The following is a 19,475-nucleotide window of genomic DNA, read 5'->3' as shown; positions in this document are numbered from 1 at the left end:
AGATTTTTACTAAAACACATTTTTTTAACCCAGAGCTCAGCCTCTGTCTCCTCACCACATGTATACAGGTGAGTGGCCATACTTGAATTATCAGGAACACCAAATTCTAAGAATATTTTAAAATTTTCCACATAGAAACTAATGTTAATTCATAAACCAAGTGTTGGCAATGCTGTTCTCTTACCATATATTTCTTACTGCATCAGAACCTTGGAACACATTCTCAGTCTTCATTTTTGCAGTTTCCAAGTAGGTGGCTAGCTCCTGCCTCCATTTGGGGAGAGCACTCATCGTAGTTGGCAGGCAGAGGAGATTAAATCAGCACTTACTGACCACCCGCTCCCCGTCAGAGACTATGCGATGGGCTTTACATTTCTTTACTCTCTTTGATCCTCAAGACATGAGTGACATTCCTATGAGCAGGCATCACTACAGTCTGTCCACTCTATGATGAGAAGTCACAGAATTCACCCCATACCAGTAGCCAATGAAGCTCCAAGGCCTGTGTGCTGTCAGTGTGCCATGCTGCCTCACCCAGTGTAAGCCAGATTTCTAGTAAACTCACTCCCGGTACTCCCAGGTCATTTACATGGCCCTGCTGCTAAGAAATAGCTCCCTTGCACTCTATAACTAGAGCGAAAACATTCCCAACCACCAGAGGACTCAACTCCCTTCGAGACTACAGTTAATAATCTTGGCTTTCTCTCTAACATAAATCTGAACTAGGGGAAAAAACATTTACAGAATTCCTTGTCACCATCTTTATTGATTGTCCTTTCTAGCCCCAAACCTTGCTTTATTACGTTTTGTAGTCTTTCACGACTTGTTTAAATATAACAGAGGCATTTGACATAATGAGTATCAAATATAGTATACAATTGAGCAATTCAGCAGAGTAATAAATATCTGAGATGCTTAAAGAAATTCAAGAGAATGAAGCAATATCGAACCCATGCATTCTGACTGGCACAAAAGGTTTAGGGGTCTCAGGGAAGATGTGGGTAATGCACGAGGCATATCCACGGGACTGATGAAAACGTTCAAATCGTTGAAGACTTGGCTCTTTCACACTGACTGTTGTTACCCAGGAAAATGATGGATAAAGTGTTACAATTTAAATAGAGAGTAACTTTGATGAAAAGAGAATTGGCTCCATATATTCTAAGGGAAACATGAACATGGATAATGACTATGTTTTCTCATTTTTCAAGAATAGCTGGACTCAACACATTTTTGGCAAAATAGTAACCACTGACGAGCCATCGTGTTTCTAGGATGACGAGAAAAAACTGTCAAAATCTTCAACAAAAACTCCAGCCCAAGACAACACATATCACGATCCCAGGCAAAGACAAGGCACTTGTCTTTTTTGTTTCACGGACATTCATAGCACTGCCCTTGAAGAACGCACTGTGAAGGTCGAAAAGAAAAAAAGAATCACATCCAAACTTTAAAGAATAATGAGAGTTCGATAAACATGAGCCATGTACTAAGAGCTTTGCAGATATATTTCAATACACCCTCACCCTATCCTGGGGTGGGATGCAGATCCTTACTGGGTCCCAGAGCCTAGTACAGTCTGGCACAGGGCTGGTGCTGAAGAGAAATTAGCCAAGTGATTGAACTTGAAAAAGAAGAAGAAAAAAAGGCAGAGACTATTACCAGCTACATCATACAGATAAGGAAATAGAGGCTTGAAAGGCGACTGATGTGCCCAAGGTTACTCACGTAGTAAAAAGCGGAACTGGGTTCCAACCCAGGGCAGCAATACCCCCTCCCAAGAGCTAAGCCCTTAGGTCAAAGCAAGATATTCGATCCTCAGTAATGCGAAATGAATGAACCGTGGGGAACTGTGCACAGTTCTGCAAATAACTCCCACAATGGATACCCATAGTATCTAGTTGTTTTTTTTTTTCTAAAAGTCTAGTATATCTTCAAAAGATTAACACCGCCACCACTGAGAACATGCAAAAGACTGTGCTGTGGGTTTGGAAGAAGACTGCAGAGGAAGAGCTTCCACTGTGTTTTGAGCACAGCAGAACAACCGCCATGGCTGGGTGGCTGGTCCCACGTTCCCCTGAAGCAGATGGTGCCCATCGCTCCCACGGCATTGGCTTGATGGTTACATTCCCTCTCTCTCCTCTGTCCAGTAAAAATGGGACCTTTCGAGTTGTCCACTAGTTAAATGTTGTTCAGCGTTGAGAGAGAGACAGAGAACATGGTCCATTCTAATGAAAATGCCATCTAAATAGAACACACTGTAACCATCATAAAATGGCAAACATCACAATAAATTTACCCTACTTTAAAAAATCCGTTACAAAATGTAAAAATAAACATCCTTGAACACGAAAGATTAATGTGGAGGCCTCTCTGGAAAATAACAGGCCACTACATAAATTCAATTCCAGGAGCCTAGCATGTAAAAGGTTAACTTATTCAGGTGTTGAATTGGGACAAAAAAAGCATTTGATGGAGAATTTGCCAGAATAACCCTTCAGTCATGACTGCCAGAGTCAAAGGCTGAAGTTATATTCTAAACCTTAATTTAGAAGTAAACATTAAAATGAAGGTTTCTTCAAAATTCTCCCATAATTTTCACTTTAAACGTACCAAATTGGCCCATAAAAAAAAAGCTGACGCTAATTATTCCAAAGCAATCAACTTCTTAAAAACCCTTTATTTCACAATTACGCTAACATCCCATTAATTTGGGACACTTACCGATGTATTTATTCTTTGCTCATTACCTGTATGCACATTAAGAGTACCCCAATAACACAATACAGGCATTAATATGTAAAACATCAACAAAAGCCATCTGGAAAGCTAATGAATAATCAAGGGATTTCAAATTAAACTACAGAATTTTCCCTTAGAATCTTTAGGACAACACTGTCAAGTTCAATCTATTCACTTCGCCTCCAGAATCAATTTTTCAAACTTTATGACAGGTCTAATCGCTTCCACCTGTGTCTCTAGCTTGACTCTTGACTGGCATGCTACCAGCCAGGGTGGAAATGTAGACAAAGACCCCTATTAGGATCCGGCTGTTTCTCTACTGTGAGGTCACTCAGCCATTAAATTAGTTCCAGCCCAATTTCTGTCCTCTCAGGCCTCGACTCCAGGGGAGGAGGGTGCGCAGTAGAGCACGTTAGGGGAGCAGAATCAGAAGAAAGGGGAAGAGATGTTTTTTGGGACTGACTAGCCACACACGCAGAGAGGTGAAAAAGCTGGAATTGGCCCCAAAAATTGTGAAACAAAAATACTATCTTTCTTAAATGATGCTGGCTATTTTCCCCAATGCAATCTCCCCCAAAATTTTTTAAAAAGCGATTTAATGGGATTGTTTTTCCTCTTCTTTCCCTTTGCTTGTAGAACATCAACGGTCTTTCATACAAGGTTTCCTCAACTAACGTGAGGCTAATTCATAAAACTATTTCAGCCATCTAAAAGCTTCAAGGTTACTGAGAGACAGAAAGGCTGGCTGGGTATAAGATTCTGATCATTCGATCAAAGGAGTTGAGTTGAAGGTGCCTGGAGAGCATCTAGAGCCCCAGATCTCACAGCTGAGGAAAGCAAGGCCCACGGGGGTGATACGGCCCAGGTTACAGAGCTGGTTAGTGATCAAATCTTCAGTTCAGCATTTTCTCTACCAGACTGTGAGCTTTACAGTGTCAGGAACGATGCCTGATAAATAGTAACTGCTCAAAAGAAGAAATCACTGACTAGTCTACCTCTCTCCCTGCTTCATGTTATCCACCGCGCCCACCTCTCCTTTCTGCCTGAACTCCCAGTGCTCAGACCAAGAAGGGTGCACAAAACTGTATGAACTGAATGTGCCCTGGGATCTGCTTCCTCCAATGCATTGTAAGGCAAGCACAGTACCTTCTCCATCATTATCTCTCCAGTGCTAACACAGTGCCTGGCATATAGGAGGAACTCCATAAATGCTTATTCCATGAATGACCAAGGCAAACTTGAGCCTGATTGAGGCCTGGCTTTCTGTAGCTTGAGAGGTAGACCTTGAATCCATTAGGAGCTGTATCATCATAGGAAATAGCTCTGAAAATTCAAAATGTCAGTGTTTGTCAGTCCTTCTTGACACTCTTCATTGAAAGAATGCCAACTACTAGAGCTGCCCAGTCTCAAGACAGTGAAAAGAATACAGATTTGGTGAGAGATGGGCTCTCTGTGGGCAACCAGTAATCTAAGTGGGAGCCTGTGGGGCTGGCCCTGCAGGGACAGATGCTTCACCACAGACAGTCCAGGAGCCTTGTGCCAAAGATGTGATTAAGGGCCCAGCCTTTCACCCAAGCCCACTGTTTCATTCGGCCCAAGGGAGCCGCCACCAAATTGAGAGAGAAGAGGATGGGCAGAGCATCGAGGTCTTTAAAAGACCAGAGTCTTGGGTGGAAAAACTCTCCGGATAAGATCTTTGATGGTTATTCCCATGGAACCATCAGAAGCAAACAGGTTATGGGTCTACTAAAGCTTTGAGAGACTTCTCTCTCCATAGAAACCATAAGGCTGACCTACAAAAGGCCGTGATAGTTCACCCTCCAAACAATAGCTAGACCTCAAACCCTCAGAGGGAGCGGACCTCAAAAGCCCATCCTCTCTGATGCCCATCTCAGATGTGGTACAGTTAAGACCCTCCCAAAAGGCAAAGCCATGACCCCAAAGGACACTGGGCAAGAGAGCTCTTCCTGGAGAGGAGAACTTAGGCTGCCAGATGCACAACCAGGGAACTTAGCTACCACCAGCACTGGGAGTCTTTCCTCTCCCTGCCCAATGGTATCCCATGGTTCCCACCTCAATCACAGCGGCAGTACACAGGGGCGCTGGGGGCAGAGAGTGTATCTGTTTTAACTAAGAGATTGCCAGACCTCAATGAGCCACATCCAGGCCTGAGAGAGAAGACTGTGCATCCCCAGAGATCCTGAATCTGATCGAGAGGAAGTAAAGGAATAGGATATGAGGCTGTCTTCCTGGAGGAGGCAGTGAGAGTTTTGTACGGAGGGAAAGAAAGATGCAACACAGATATTTGCGACTTTGGCAGAAACTGAAGATTGTTCCCCACTATGGACTTTCCCCTCCTTTCTCTGGAAGAGAACTCCCAATTTTTAGCTGCTACAAGTCCCAAGGGGCGAGAAGACAGAGAAAAAAAATTTTAGAAACCTTATAATAAAGATCTATATTTAATTTAAGTTTCACTTCTCTTCCAGTCCTTTAGGTTTTGAAAATTCTTCTTGCCCTGCCTAGTTGACCCATTGATGTGACGTACCATATAATTATTATAAACATTCAGAAACAGAAACAATTACACATACAGAAAATTCTGCTACCTAGCATTCTACACAGCAGTGTGACACTAGAGTTTGACTTCGTTCCAATCATGACCCTAGGCACTAAAAGATGATGTATGAAATTGGTCAACATGTGTAAAGTACATAAAAGCAGTGTCCAGAAGATAAAAGCTTTCAATACATGTTAGCTATTATTATTGTTGTTTTTACCACAACAGTAGATTATGTTTCCGGTAGAATAGCTCATGTAGCATCAAATATAATATTAGCTGTAGAAACGCTTTTGGTCTTACTCTTGGAAAGTAATACACCACATATTTCATTTATCTATCTCATGGTCCCGTTGTGGACAATTTTGGGTCCTTTTGGCATCAAGGTGACCTCTTCAAGCTCCTTCTTCTAAAAAAGGTTATAGCCCAGGAACTTCTCACCAGGCTCGCTGACTCCCTAGGCTGCAGTAAGTGACTCTATCTCTTAGTGTTAGGAGGGAACCCACACGCGCAGCGGAAGAGCACATCTAGGATCAGGTATGATGAGCAACAACTACTGATTCAAAATCTGCGCTGTGCCAAGCAGAGGGATGAAACATTAATCCTCAAAGCCACTTCACTCTCTGCATTCTGCAGAGACCAGACAAAAAGAGAAACAAAGAAGATTCCTAAACGCTCTTGGAAAAGCTAAAATATTTCTCTCTCTTGTAAAAGTAAAAACTCTTCATCCTACACAAGGTTCTGACTCCACTATCATCAAGGTCAGCTACACGTATCAGCTTCAATATCTCTAACATGCTTTTACAGATCCAAGTTGCTTAAGACAGAATTTTTATTTTTTTTTAAAAGTTAAATATCAAAAAGGAACTTACTGATACTCAAGGCTACAAAAGGAGTATATTTACATGGCATTTTTTTTTCATCTTAAAACACATCCGAAAACACTTTTTTTTATCATCCTGGCTGGGCTCACCAGGGTATAAGGAAACCCAACTATCTGATTACACAAGAGCCTCAGTCTGTCCTCTCTAGAGGGCTCCAGCCTCTTGGTAATGCACCACCCACCCCACAAGCTCAGAGACCCTAACTCCAATGTTTCAAGATCGTCCCAACACAAAACATTCTTCACTATTGTCCACAGAAACAACGAAATGGTCTGGGAATGCCGATATTTTTCTATCTGACTTTCACCTCCCAAATCTTTTGTTAAATATCATATCTGATTTTTTATTCAGAAAATATAATTATAATGGGTCACCCTTCAGATATAATATAGTGTTTACTGAGTAACAAAGGATTATCACAGAGTTTATACAAGCAAGTAATGATTGTTCCATCTATAGGAACAGGCTTTCTCCTTCTTTACTGGGGATCGAGGGATTGTGAGTGGGAAGCGAGTGGAGGCAGGAGAGGCCGGGAACATTGGAAAAAACTACCAATGACAACACAAAATAACTTAGTAAATAAGAATTGGTCATTACCATGGCTCATATTCCCCTTCCCGGTCTGATTCCTTACTCTGCCAATTCCCCTACAACTAATGCTCTTTCTACATCCTCTACATACACAAAACTGCCATTTCCATGACTTTGAGTATGAGAGTCAAGAAAATCCTAAAGTTATCTCATCATTTTAAATCAACATATTATCAAATTCCAGGAGTTATTATTAAGAAAAGCCAAAATACTTCCATTATGTTGAATTACACATCTAATTTTGCAATCCCACAGATGAAAATGTCTAGAAACTGTGAATCTAGGTTTTTTTTGGAGTTTTATATCCCTTAAATTTTAGTCCCAGGTTGAGGGAAGATGCTTTTCTTATTCACTCGCTCCGTAACTCTATTTTTTAAACTATCTCCACATAATATAAGAGTGTTAATTAATAGTGACTAATTTGGGAGTTAAAAAGTTCCTTTCATCTGTTTTCCATTTTTTAACCTTTAATCAAAGTCCATAAAACAGAAGGAATAAAAAGGAAAACTTGCCATAAGAGTAAATTTTGAACATCCAAATGGGATTACAGAGTGCTTAAAAAATGTGTTGGAGAGGAACACACCAAAACAGATTTTCAAAATACAAAGCTCCAATTTATTCCAATTTAACACAGCTTACGTGTCATTCAAATTTGCTATCCGAATGCCCCTGTGAAATATCTTAAACTAAATGTTTAACACTGGTTATAACAACACGAAAGTAAAATGATAACTTGAACAATAATACCACCTGTTAAACATGTTTTTTCATAACATTCTTTTTTCCAAGAACATTCTGAAAGGCCTGATTAAAGGAAGGGAGTCAAAAGGCACAAAAATCCCCCATTCTTTAAAACACACATCTTTGATCAAAGAACTTTAATTTCTCTTCCTACATTTTAACTCTTCTAGGACAAGGGTACTCCCACCTTGCCAATGGGTTTATTAAGATTCTTGTTCTGTATCTCTATCCCTTCTCCCCCAGTGCTAGTTAGAGAGAACTATCAACATAACTGGATTCCTCCAGGCAGGTACAGAAGGAGGCCTGGCCAGAACTTACCCATCCAGGAGGTCCATCGTGGTGGGTGTCACTTCGGCAAACAGAATTACTTTTCCAAGTTGCTTTGTCTGCAAATTTTGTCGGTAGATCTCTAAGCTAAAATTTTCTGATGAGAAGCCCTCCGTGTCAGTCACCACAGGTATGGCAGATGGGGTGATCTCTATTTCAGATGTGCACGATGAAACAAACTTAAGGGAGAGCTTGCTGGATTGTATTACTCCTTCAGGATTCACATGTTTCCTCAGCCACTGCATAAGAGGATCCCGGATTTCCTGTGTCATAAAGAAAGAAGTGGAAAGGTCGTAATTTGGCATTACGTTAGATGATGGTAGCTTTTCCTTAAAATGCCATTTTGGTAATACAAGTACTTCCTAATTCATGACCAATAAAAGCTAGATTAACATATTCCATATATTTGAACTATTGTACAATAGAGAAGAAATATACGAAGTATGCTTATACTTCGTATAAACCATGCAGAAACCAGGATCCAAGGAAATAAGTACAATTCATTCTTGTACTTTCTATCCTACATTATATCCTAAATTCTTGAAATCTTCCTCTAGCTCTAGAGTTCATCAGTAATTCTCTAGTCCTCTGTGCATTTCACAGAAAACTTATAGCTCTATGCCTTTGCGCCACATGGAAATTCATTATCCTATCTGGGGGGAAGAAACCTAGGTGAAAGAAGTCACAGAACACAAAGCAAATCTTACTTATTATAAGATAATACAGCACTCAGTCTCGGCCTCTGGAGGACCTCCACCTCATCTTGCAGACAAAGTAAACACCACCAGCCACTGACGGGTCACCAACAGGGGAGAATTTTCACACAGGGAAAATAACGGGGCACCCAAAAGCTGCTTTCTTTTTGCGCCAAATGTAGGTCCAGTAAGGGGAAGGCAGAGCCTACATAACCTAGAGCAAAGGTCTCTACTCCACCCTTGAAACTACAAGGAGTCTCGGAACCTCCCAGGAGGCTGCAACTTCCTCTCAAACCCCGGAGGGCCCAGGGGCCACTCTCTGGGGTGGGGCATCGAGGCCCTGCGGGGTCGGGGGAGTCATCATCCAGAGCACAAAACGTATTAAAATCTGTCAGTCACAGTAAACACAGATTCAGGCTCTTAGTCACCTTCATGCAAATGCCAGGCCTTTCAAAAGAGAAAACACGTCCCTCTGTTAACATTAGAGGTTTGTATGTCCCAAAGCTCCATGTGGTTACAGAGAAGCAGAGTCAAAGACAAAATTTCATTTAACTAAATTCAATTAATGAAACTTTAAAACTCACTTCCAATTTGCAGGAAACACAGAGGATAGAGGAACAAGTTAAAGGACTTCACAAGGAAGCAATCAGAAGAAATCCAGAAGGTGAGACACTTTACAGCACAGGCATCTTCACAAAGACAATGTCACAGGGGAACAAGGCAGATGGGGGTGGGAGGGGGAGATCCAGTCTAGATGAGAAGGGACTTAAGAGATATAATCAAACACAGTGAGTGGCCCTTTATTGGATTCTGGGTTGAAAAAACTAGCTGGAAAAGACATTTTGAGAGAATTAGGAAATATGAACATGGACAGTATATATTAGACAACAAAAAGAACGACTGTCAGTTTTCATAGGCATGATAATGGTACTGTGGAGATATAGGAAAATGTCCTTAATGTTGGAAATGTATATATGTCATGATATCTATCATTTACTCCCAAAATAGATGGAGCAGATAAGGCAAAATGCTAACAATCATTAAATTTACTCAATGGGTATTTGGAGTATTTATTACGCTAGTCTCTCTAATTCTTCTCTATGTTTGAAAATTGTCATAATTAAAAGTGGAGGAAAAAACATAAAAAAGGTAAAATAAACATTAGCTATTATGAAAACAATAGATTCAAACTAAAATATTTGGGCAACCTGTTCCTTCAACAAATATTATGGGGTGCCTATGTGGGGAATCAGAATTGGCCACCTCAAAACATGTCTCTTTGGGGACGGCCCGGTGGTGTAGCGGTTAAGTTCACATGTTCTACTTCGGCAGCCCAGGGTTCACTGGTTCAGATCCCAGGTGCGGACCTACTCACTGCTCTTCAAGCCATGCTAAGGCGGTGTCCCACATAGAAGAACTAGAAGGACGTACAACTAGGATATACAACTATGTACTGGGGCTTTGGGGAGAAAAAAAGAAAAAAAAAGGAAGAAAATTGGCAACAGATGTTAGCTGAGGGCCAATCTTCCTCAAAAAAAAGAAAGATGGCATTTAGGAATACAAATTAATACACCATTCTCTCACTCTTTCACCTTTAAAAAATAAATAAATAAATAAATAAGTCTTTTTTCCTTGATTATTTTCAAGAACAAACGACTCTGAAGGAAACTTCAACCTCCCCCCCACTAACTGCCTAAAAGAAATTTAAGATAGGTCTTCACCACAGATAACTCTGGGTATCAATAGACTGGGAGGGTCCTTGCTAAGCCCATTCTTATCAAAGTTCTGTTTACCAAACATTTGCTTTCCCATCTCCATGTGAATTGCCTTCCTCCCCTTTGAAGTCCCAAACCACTACCCCCAACATCCTCCTCTGTCTTTAGCTGAAGATGCTATTTAAGATGAGAACCTCCACCATTTTGTTAAGTTACCCAGTTTTTCCTGGGTCTCTCCCATGCATACATGTTATAAAGCTTTGTTTGATTTTCTCCTGTTATTCTGTTTCATGGCAATTTAATTCGTGCCCCAGCCAGAAGGACCCAGAGGGTAGAGTATTTGTCTTCCTCCCCTACACATACCATACAGCAGACATTCTTGTGGGCTCTGAGGATTCAGTAGTGAACAAAAGGGCCAAAGTCTCCATCCTCAAAAGGTTTATATTCTAGCATGGGAGGTAGATAATAAAAAAGTACCTAAGCACAAGACATAGACTGTTAGACAGTCACAAGTGCCAAGGAGAAAAAAGTAAGCAGACAAGAGAGATAGAATTGGTGGAGGCAAGCCATTTTAGGTAGGGCAGACAAAGACCTTACTGAGCAGGTGATGTTTAAGGAAAGATCTGCAGGAAGGAGGGAGGGTGCTATAATATAATTTGTATAAACATATCACTTAGGGCCGGCCCCATGGCTTAGCGGTTAAGTGTGCGCGCTCCGCTGCTGGTAGCCTGGGTTCGGATCCCAGGCATGCACCGACGCACTGCTTCTCCAGCCATGCTGAGGCCGTGTCCCACGTACAGCAACTGGAAGGATGTGCAGCTATGATGTACAACTATCTACTGGGGCTTTGGGGGGAACATAAATAAATAAATAAAAATCTTTAAACATATCACTTAGATTTATTTATATAGAGGGATCCCAGGAAGAGCAAGGGCAGAGGCTCCAAGGGAGCAAGATGAAGGAAGTGTCAGGAACACAGAGTGAGCCAGGAGGAGGACAAGGAGTGACACGGGCAGAGAGGTGGAGCAGGCCGTGGTGCCCACACCATGTAGGGCCTTGAAGGCCACAGTGAGGACTGGGGCTTTCACTCTGGGAATGACAGGGAGCCCTGGGGAGTTCTGAGGAGGGGAGTGAAGTAACCTGACTCTGTTAGGATCACTCCACTCTGAGGGCCATACTGAGAGCAGATTAAAGGGGGGCACACTAGTGGAAGCAGAGACCAGTTACAATGCCACTTAAATTACCCGGGAGGGAGGTAATAATGATGCCTGGACTGGCGTGACTGGCATGGTGAGAAGGGATGGGATTCTGAACATGCAGTCATACGTCACTTAACGACGGGGATACTTTCTGAGAAATGCGTCCTTACGTGATTTTCTCGTTTTGCAAACATCACAGAGTGATGCTTTTACACAAACCTAGATGGTACAGCCTACTACACACCTAGGCTACATGGGACTAATCTTAACGGGACCACCATCATGTATGTGGTCCGTCCTTGACCCAAACATCATTATTGGCATGTGACTGTACTCTGAAGTACAGGCTACAAGATTTGCTGACAGATCATATCTGAGATGTTAGAGGAAATGGGGAGTCAAAAATGAGCCCAAGATTTCTGGCGTAAGCACCCGGAGGGATGGAGTTGCCGTTGGGAACATCGTGGGAAGAGGAGGTTTGGAGAGGAGGAACAGGTGTTCAGCTCTGAGCGGGTCACGTTGGAGACAGTGATTAGAAATCCATGGAAACAACAGGCAGTAGGACACGTGAGTCATGAGTTTAGAGGAGAGGTCCATGCCACAGACATCACCAGACCACAGATGATAATTTGAAGCCAGGAGACAGGATGAGAGCAATAAGGGAGTGACTGTAGATAAAAAGAGAGGTTGTGCTGGTTTCCTGGGGCTGCCATAACAAAGTGCCACAAACTGTGTGGCTTAGAACAACAGAAATTTATTCTCACACAGTTCTGGAAGCATCTGAAATTAAGGTGTCAGCAGGGCCACAGTCCCTCAGTAGGCTCTCAAGGAGAATCTGTTCTAGGCCTCTCTCCTAGCTTCTGGTGTTGCTGGCAATCCTTGGTGCTCCTTGGCCGCCATCGTGTCACATGGCCATCTCCCCTCTGTGTGTCTGTGTCTTTTGTCTTCTTCTTACAAGGAGACCAATCATATTGGATTAGGGCCCACCCTAATGACCTCATCTTAACTTGACTACACCTGCAAAGACCCAATTTCCAAGCAAGGTCACATTCACAAGTTCTGGGGATTACGACTTCAGTGTATCTTTTTAGTGGACAAAATTCAACCCACAACAGGTGTGAATGCTTAGATGTCGGGGAGAAGAGGAAGAGTCTGCAAAGGAGACTGAGAAGGAAAAGAAAATCAAGTATATATGTATGTGTAAGTGTGTAAGGTGGGGGAAGTGTCCTGGGAGCCCTGGGAGTCCAGTTTTGCAGGCGGCGAGAAGGTGGCTAGATAACAGAACAGTAAGAAGAGGGCTGATAAGTAACCGCTGGGCTCATCACAGCAGAGCCTGTCTGGTGGAGGCAAAGCCCGACAGGAATGTGGAAGAAGAGAAACTCTGACAAGGAGTTTCCTCTAATGGGAAAAAGAAGAATGGCGCAGTGGCTACAGAGGAACAGGGTCAAAACAGGTTTCATTTGGTTTGTTTTAAACAAGAGAAATAATGTCATGTTTTTTATGGTGATGTGAATGGTCCTATCCAGAAATGAAAACTGGTGAACAGGTGTGGGGAACCTAACGCTCAAACAGAGAGTCGGCTTTGGGAGCAGAGCTGCTCACCCATCGGGATGGATGGGGCTCACATCCCTTCTGAGGACACCCAGTCCTGCTTCCACACTGGGTCACAGCCCTCCCTCCCCCTTTACTGGCCACACAGCCCTCCAGGACAGCCCTGGGAACTGACCTACGCTGCCACCCCTCCACTCCAGGCGGGGAGGTGGGAGTCCTAGTGCTGGAGGTTGGTGATGTCATCTTCTGATTCCTTCTATTTTCTCGGTAAATAGGAAGCAAGAGCATCAGCTAAGAGTGAAAAGGAGGAAGGAGGTGTTGGAGGTTTGAGAAGGGGGAGAAAATGAAGGAAGCAGGGAAAATAACTGGAAATAACTGGAAACATTCAGCGTCCACTTAACGTTAGTGATTCTGAAATCAGAGTAAGCAGTCGGCACGATTTTCTGTTTTTATGCAGCCACGTTCAGCTCTGCAGCTGTGGTGGCCAGGCAGAGAGGAAGCTGAGGGGGGATATAAAGCAGCGCTGTGACTGACCTACGACAGATGAGGCACCGATGGAGACATAAAGAGAAATACTGGGATAGTCCTGGCCTAGGAGTTCACAACTCAGTGGGGAGCAGAGAGAGAGGAGCACCCCAGGACAAAAGAGGACAGAAGAGGTCAAGCTGAAGGGAGCTACCAGAAGCCATGGCGCCAACTTTCCATCTTTGCACAAAGAACCAAGACACATTTTAAATGGAATATTCCCTGTTCACCAGCATTTCTTTGATATACACTCTACTGGAAGAAGAAGACAGAATGAATAAATAACATACAAAGGTAGCCCCCCGTTATGGTCTGAATGTTTCTGTCGCCTCAAAATTCATGTTGAAACCCTAATCTCCAAGGTGATGGTGTTAGGAGGTGGGGCCTTTAGGGGTCATTAGGTCATGAGAGTGGAGCCCTCATGAATGGGATTAGTGCCCTTGTAAAAGTGACCCCAGAGAGACCCCTCGTGCTCTCCGCCAAGTGAGGACACAGCAAAACAGCCGTCTACAACCTGGTCAAGGGCCCGCCCCAGAACCAACCATGCTGGCACCCTGACCTCAGACTTCCAGCCTCCAGAAGTGTGAGAAACAAATATCTGTTGTTTATAAGCCGCTCAGGCTATGCTATTCTGTTTAGTAGCCTGAATTTACTAAGACACCCCCAAAGCTCAAATCTGGCCATTAGTTACAACCTACTCTGCTCCTAACTTTAGTCAATTCCCTTGAGGCACAAAGTGAACAGATCTGAATTTCTTTCATCACAGTCTCCAGGGCTGTTGGAGATCTCACAAGGGTACCAAACATGCTAAAGATACATATCGGTGAAGAGCTTAAATCACAAAAGCAGAGAGGTAAAATAATCTAGATGACTAATGTTTCTCAACTAACTCAGTTTCATCAACTCGAGCAGAGAGTTAAGTGGCTATTCAGCAGGTGTGGGCAATGTAATCCCCCGTTCAAAGTCACTGAAAACCAGGATGAAACCAAAAAGAAACAGCCAGTGCCAGGTAGAACTTTCAGAATGGGAATAAGGCAGGGACTCTCCTCCAGAGTGAATTACCCGACTGGCCTTCTATACACCATTCATCTAAAAAACATGTATGGAGCACCTGCTGTGTCTCAAAAATAGTACCAGAGTCAAGAGAGGAGGAAAGACAGACAGGCATACATACACACAACTACAACAGCGTATGACGAGTGCTAAGAAAATTCACTCCAGCTATTCAAATATACACTTCCCTTTGGCAGAGGGGTCAACCTGACTTGCCAAAATTAATCATCTATTCTTATTTGCATACAAGATGGGAGCCAAATTCTCAAGGAATTACATTATCACTGTTATGTCTACTAATTACTAAATATTCCAAATTATTTGTTTTTGAAAGCAATACTTAGAGATGCACAAATATGCAAAATAAATTAAAATTGATGAATGCAATGCACCTGGGTTTTTTTCTTATACCTCTTCCACATAACCTTTCAGGACCTACTCAGAGCCAAGTAAATTATGCAGAACAAAGAGAATCTAAAAGATATAAAATGATATATAGAAAACCCTAAAGAATCCACCAGAAAACTTTTAGAAGTAATAAACGAATATGGTAAAGTTGCAGGATACAAAATCAACATACAAAAATCAGTTGCATTTCTGTACACTAACAACGAAGTAGCAGAAAGAGAAATTAAGAATACCATCCCATTTACAATTGCAACAAAAAGAATAAAATACCTAGGAATAAACTTAACCAAAGAGGTGAAAGATCTGTACACCGAAAACTATAAAACATTTCTGAAAGAAATTGAAGAAGACACAAAGAAATGGAAAGATATTCCGTGCTCTTGGATTGGAAGAACTAACATAGTTAAGATGTCCATACTTCCTAAAGCCATCTATAGATTCAATGCAATCCCTATCAAAGTTCCAACAACATTTTTCACAGAAATAGAACAAAGAATCCTAAAATTTATATGGAACAACAAAAGACCCCGAATAGCTAAAGGAATCCTGAGAAAAAGAACAAAGCTGGAGGTATCACACTCCCTGATTTCAAAATATACTACAAAGCTATAGTAACCAAAACAGCATGGTACTGGCACAAAAACAGACACACAGATCAATGGAATAGAATCGAAAGCCCAGAAATAAACCCACACATCTATGGACAGCTAATCTTTGACAAAGGAGCCAAGAACATACAATGGAGAAAAGAAAGTCTCTTCAACAAATGGTGTTGGGAAAACTGGATAGCCATATGCAAAAAAATGAAAGTAGACCCTTACCTTACACCATACACAAAAATTAACTCCAAATGGATTAAAGACTTGAATGTAAGACCTGAAACTGTGAAACTTCTAGAAGAAAACATAGGCAGTACGCTCTTCGACATCGGTCTTAGCAACATCTTTTCAAACACCATGTCTGACCGGGCAAGAGAAACAATAGAAAAAATAAACAAATGGGACTACATCAAACTAAAAAGCTTCTGTACAGCAAAGGAAACCATCAACAAAATGAAAAGACAACCTAACAATTGGGAGAAGATATTTGCAAACCATACTTCTGATAAGGGCTTAATCTCCAAAATATATAAAGAACTCATGCATCTCAACAACAAAAAAACTACCAACCCAATTAAAAAATGGGCAAAAGACCTGAACAGACATTTCTCCAAAGAAGATATACAGATGGCCAACAGACACATGAAAAGATGTTCAAAATCACTAACTATCAGGGAAATGCAAATCAAAACTACAATGAGAGATCACCTCACACCCGTCAGAATGGCTATAATTAACAAGACAGGAAACAACATGTGTTGGAGAGGATGTGGAGAGAAGGGAACTCTCATACACTGCTGGTGGGAGTGCAAACTGATGCAGCCACTATGGAAAACAGTATGGAGATTCCTCAAAAAATCAAGGATAGAACTACCATATGATCCAGCTATTCCGCTGCTGGGTATTTATCTAAAGAACTTGAAAATGCCAATGTGTAAAGATACATGCACCCCTGTGTTCATTGCAGCGTTATTCACAATAGCCAAGACTTGGAAGCAACCTAAGTGCCCACCAAGGGACGAATGGATAAAGAAGATGTGGTATATATACACAATGGAATACTACTCAGCCATAAGAAACGATGAAATCCAGGAATTTGTGACAATATGGATGGACACTGAGGGTATAATGCAAAGTGAAATAAGTCAGAGGGAGAAGGTCAAATACCATATGATTTCCTTCATTAAGTAGTAGATAATAACAACAATAAACAAACACATAGGGACAGAGATTGGATTGGTGGTTACCAGAGGGGAAGGGGGGAGGGAGGAGGGTGAAAGGGATAATTCGGTACATGTGTGTGGTGATGGGTTGTAATTAGTATTTTGGTGGTGAACATGATGTAATCTATGCAGAAATAGAAGTACAATGATGTACACCTGAAATTTTTACAATGTTATAAACCAATGTTACTGCAATAAACAAAAAATTAAAAAAAAAAAAAGATATAAAATGAGACCTGGAACCTCTTAAGAAATATAGCTGTATACAACCTATAATTCTCCTAAATGTTTATATTCACTACAGTCGAAGGCAACTTTACGCCATCAAGTAAAACTGAGCACACACAGGAAGCCCTTAGCCTCCTCCTCATCCCACCCCCATTATCCCTGGACAGGAGAATAAAATTCTGGTTGCAAGACATATCAAAATTACTACCTGTTTGATGCAAATCTGCCTGATATGTCCTCTCAAATGCACTCAAGGTATAATGACTTAAGAGCTGCAGAAGTTGGGCCGGCCCCGTGGCTTAGTGGTTAAGTGCTTGTGCTCCGCTGCTGGCGGCCCGGGTTCGGATCCCAGGCGCGCACCCATGCACCGCTTCTCCGGCCATGCTGAGGCCGTGTCCCACGTACAGCAACTAGAAGGATGTGCAGCTATGACATACAACTATCTACTGGGGCTTTGGGGGAAAAAATAAATAAATAAATAAAATTAAAAAAAAAAAAAAAGAGCTGCCGAAGTAGCTGCTAACACATGCAGGGAAGAGGAATTAATTCATGATTCTTGGCTTAACTCCACTAATGACCACTAAGGCGGTGTGGAAACGCTATTGAAGAAAGAAGTTTGGATCACCTATATCAAGGCAAATGGGCTGACATAAGTAGTATACCCACCCCCCACCCCCAAATCTCTCTAACTCTCTGAACTCAACTACCAGAGTGTAGCAGAAATGTCACTTCCTTAGGGAAAACTTCTCTGACCCACAGTCCCTCCCAATCTAGGTAAGGATTCTCTTTCACAAGTGACTAGTGACTTCATAGCACTTATCAAATTGTAATTCCATAACTTGCATGACCATTTATTCAATGTCCCACTGTCTTGCTAGAATGTAGTCTCCATAAAGTCAGCATTTGTATGTTTCCGTCTTGCTCCCAACTATATCCATGGCACCCAGTACCAAGTCTGGCAACTAGTGCAGCTTATTAAGCATTCACCGTATAAATGCACATTAAATTCCTCACCAAGAAAAACACAAGTAACAGATGGTCAACTTAAAAAGCAAATTTAACCTGCTATTTTATCTCAAAGTGAGTTTATTTGGGAATAGCCAAAAGAATTGCAATTCAGAATGTGCACACTATGGTAAACCATAGGCAAACCCAGCAAACAAAGGGGAGCTGCTTTTACAGAGAAAAAGGGGAAATAGGGAGGGGCTGTTCTAAACAAAAGTTCATGGGGAGAAACTAACAGTTCAGGGTGGCAACAGCTTCTCATTGGCTGAGCTGCAGCATTTCTCATTGGCTGGGCTGTTGCCATGTAAGGAAAGAAATCTTCCTTCAGTAATAAAGTAGTTTTACTTCCTGTTAGAGATGCAAGCCTCCTCTCCTCTCGTTCAGTGTAACTGAGGATGTATGATAGGGTGTGAGAGCTCCCCCTACAGGCCTTCTCTACTCTAATTTAGTTAAGGTTTCTTTTATTAATTTCCACAAGATACATAGGTATATCAAGAGGTTAAGCCCAAAAACGGCAATGATAAGAGATAGTCTTGATATGAATCCATAAGCATCAAAAAGAAATCGGAAATCTTTGAAAGCCAAATCATTGGAAACAAAACACTACTATCAAATTACACCACGATGAAATTCATAAAAACCTTCTAATTAATGTTATTTTTTTAAACTCTGAACTTCAAGGATTTAATATTTACCTTTCTCTGAGATTGCAGGCTAATTAAACACAATTTAGGCGAAACCAAAAACTGAATGTTTTATAGCCACATAAATGCCCCTTTTGAATTAGCCACAGCACTAGTGAAATACTAGCCATTCTCAACAAAGGTAAATGTGTGTTTGTTTCTTATTGGGACATGTTGTACATAACATGAAAACCCCAAGGAATCTACAAAAAAAGTACCTGACTAATAAGTGAGTTTAGCAAGGTTGCAAAATACAAGGTCAATGTACAAAAACTAGGTGTATTTCTGGGCCGGCCCTGTGGCTTAGTGGTTAAGTGCACGCGATCCGCTACTGGCGGCCTGGGTTCGGATCCCGGGCGCGCACCGACGCACCGCTTCTCCGGCCACGCTGAGGCCGCGTCCCACATACAGCAACTAGAAGGATGTGCAACTACGACATACAACCATCTACTGGGGCTTTGGGGGACAAAAAGGAGGAGGATTGGCAATAGATGTTAGCTCAGAGCCGGTCTTCCTCAGCAAAAAGAGGAGGATTAGCACGGATGTTAGCTCAGGGCTGATCTTCCTCACACACACAAAAAAATCTCTAAAAAAACTAGGCGTATTTCTATATATTAGCAATGAATATTTGGAGTCTGAAATTTTTTTAAATACCATTTTCAATGGCATCAATAGATCTGAAACATTTAGGGATAAATTAAACAAAATACATGCCTGACTTGTACACTGAAAACTACAAAACATTACTG

The 19,475-nt window shown here is 41.8% G+C and overlaps 1 protein-coding gene across 7 annotated transcripts in view; it reads right to left on the bottom strand.

Annotated features, from left to right (window-relative positions):
* Window positions 1–19,475, bottom strand: part of HLCS (holocarboxylase synthetase) — a 213,346-nt gene that overhangs the window by 129,259 nt on the left and 64,612 nt on the right. For all 7 annotated transcript variants that reach the window (XM_087418103.1, XM_087418106.1, XM_087418100.1 and 4 more), the window contains one exon: window positions 7,834–8,105. In XM_087418103.1, the coding sequence (XP_087274229.1) occupies window positions 7,834–8,105 (272 nt within the window). The remainder of the gene's footprint in view (window positions 1–7,833; window positions 8,106–19,475) is intronic.

The sequence above is a fragment of the Ceratotherium simum genome, chromosome 27 (assembly GCF_057802395.1).
Source record: "Ceratotherium simum simum isolate JZ-2026a chromosome 27, ASM5780239v1, whole genome shotgun sequence".
Classification (NCBI taxonomy): domain Eukaryota; kingdom Metazoa; phylum Chordata; class Mammalia; order Perissodactyla; family Rhinocerotidae; genus Ceratotherium; species Ceratotherium simum.
This window is presented reverse-complemented; position numbering and strand designations above follow the sequence as displayed.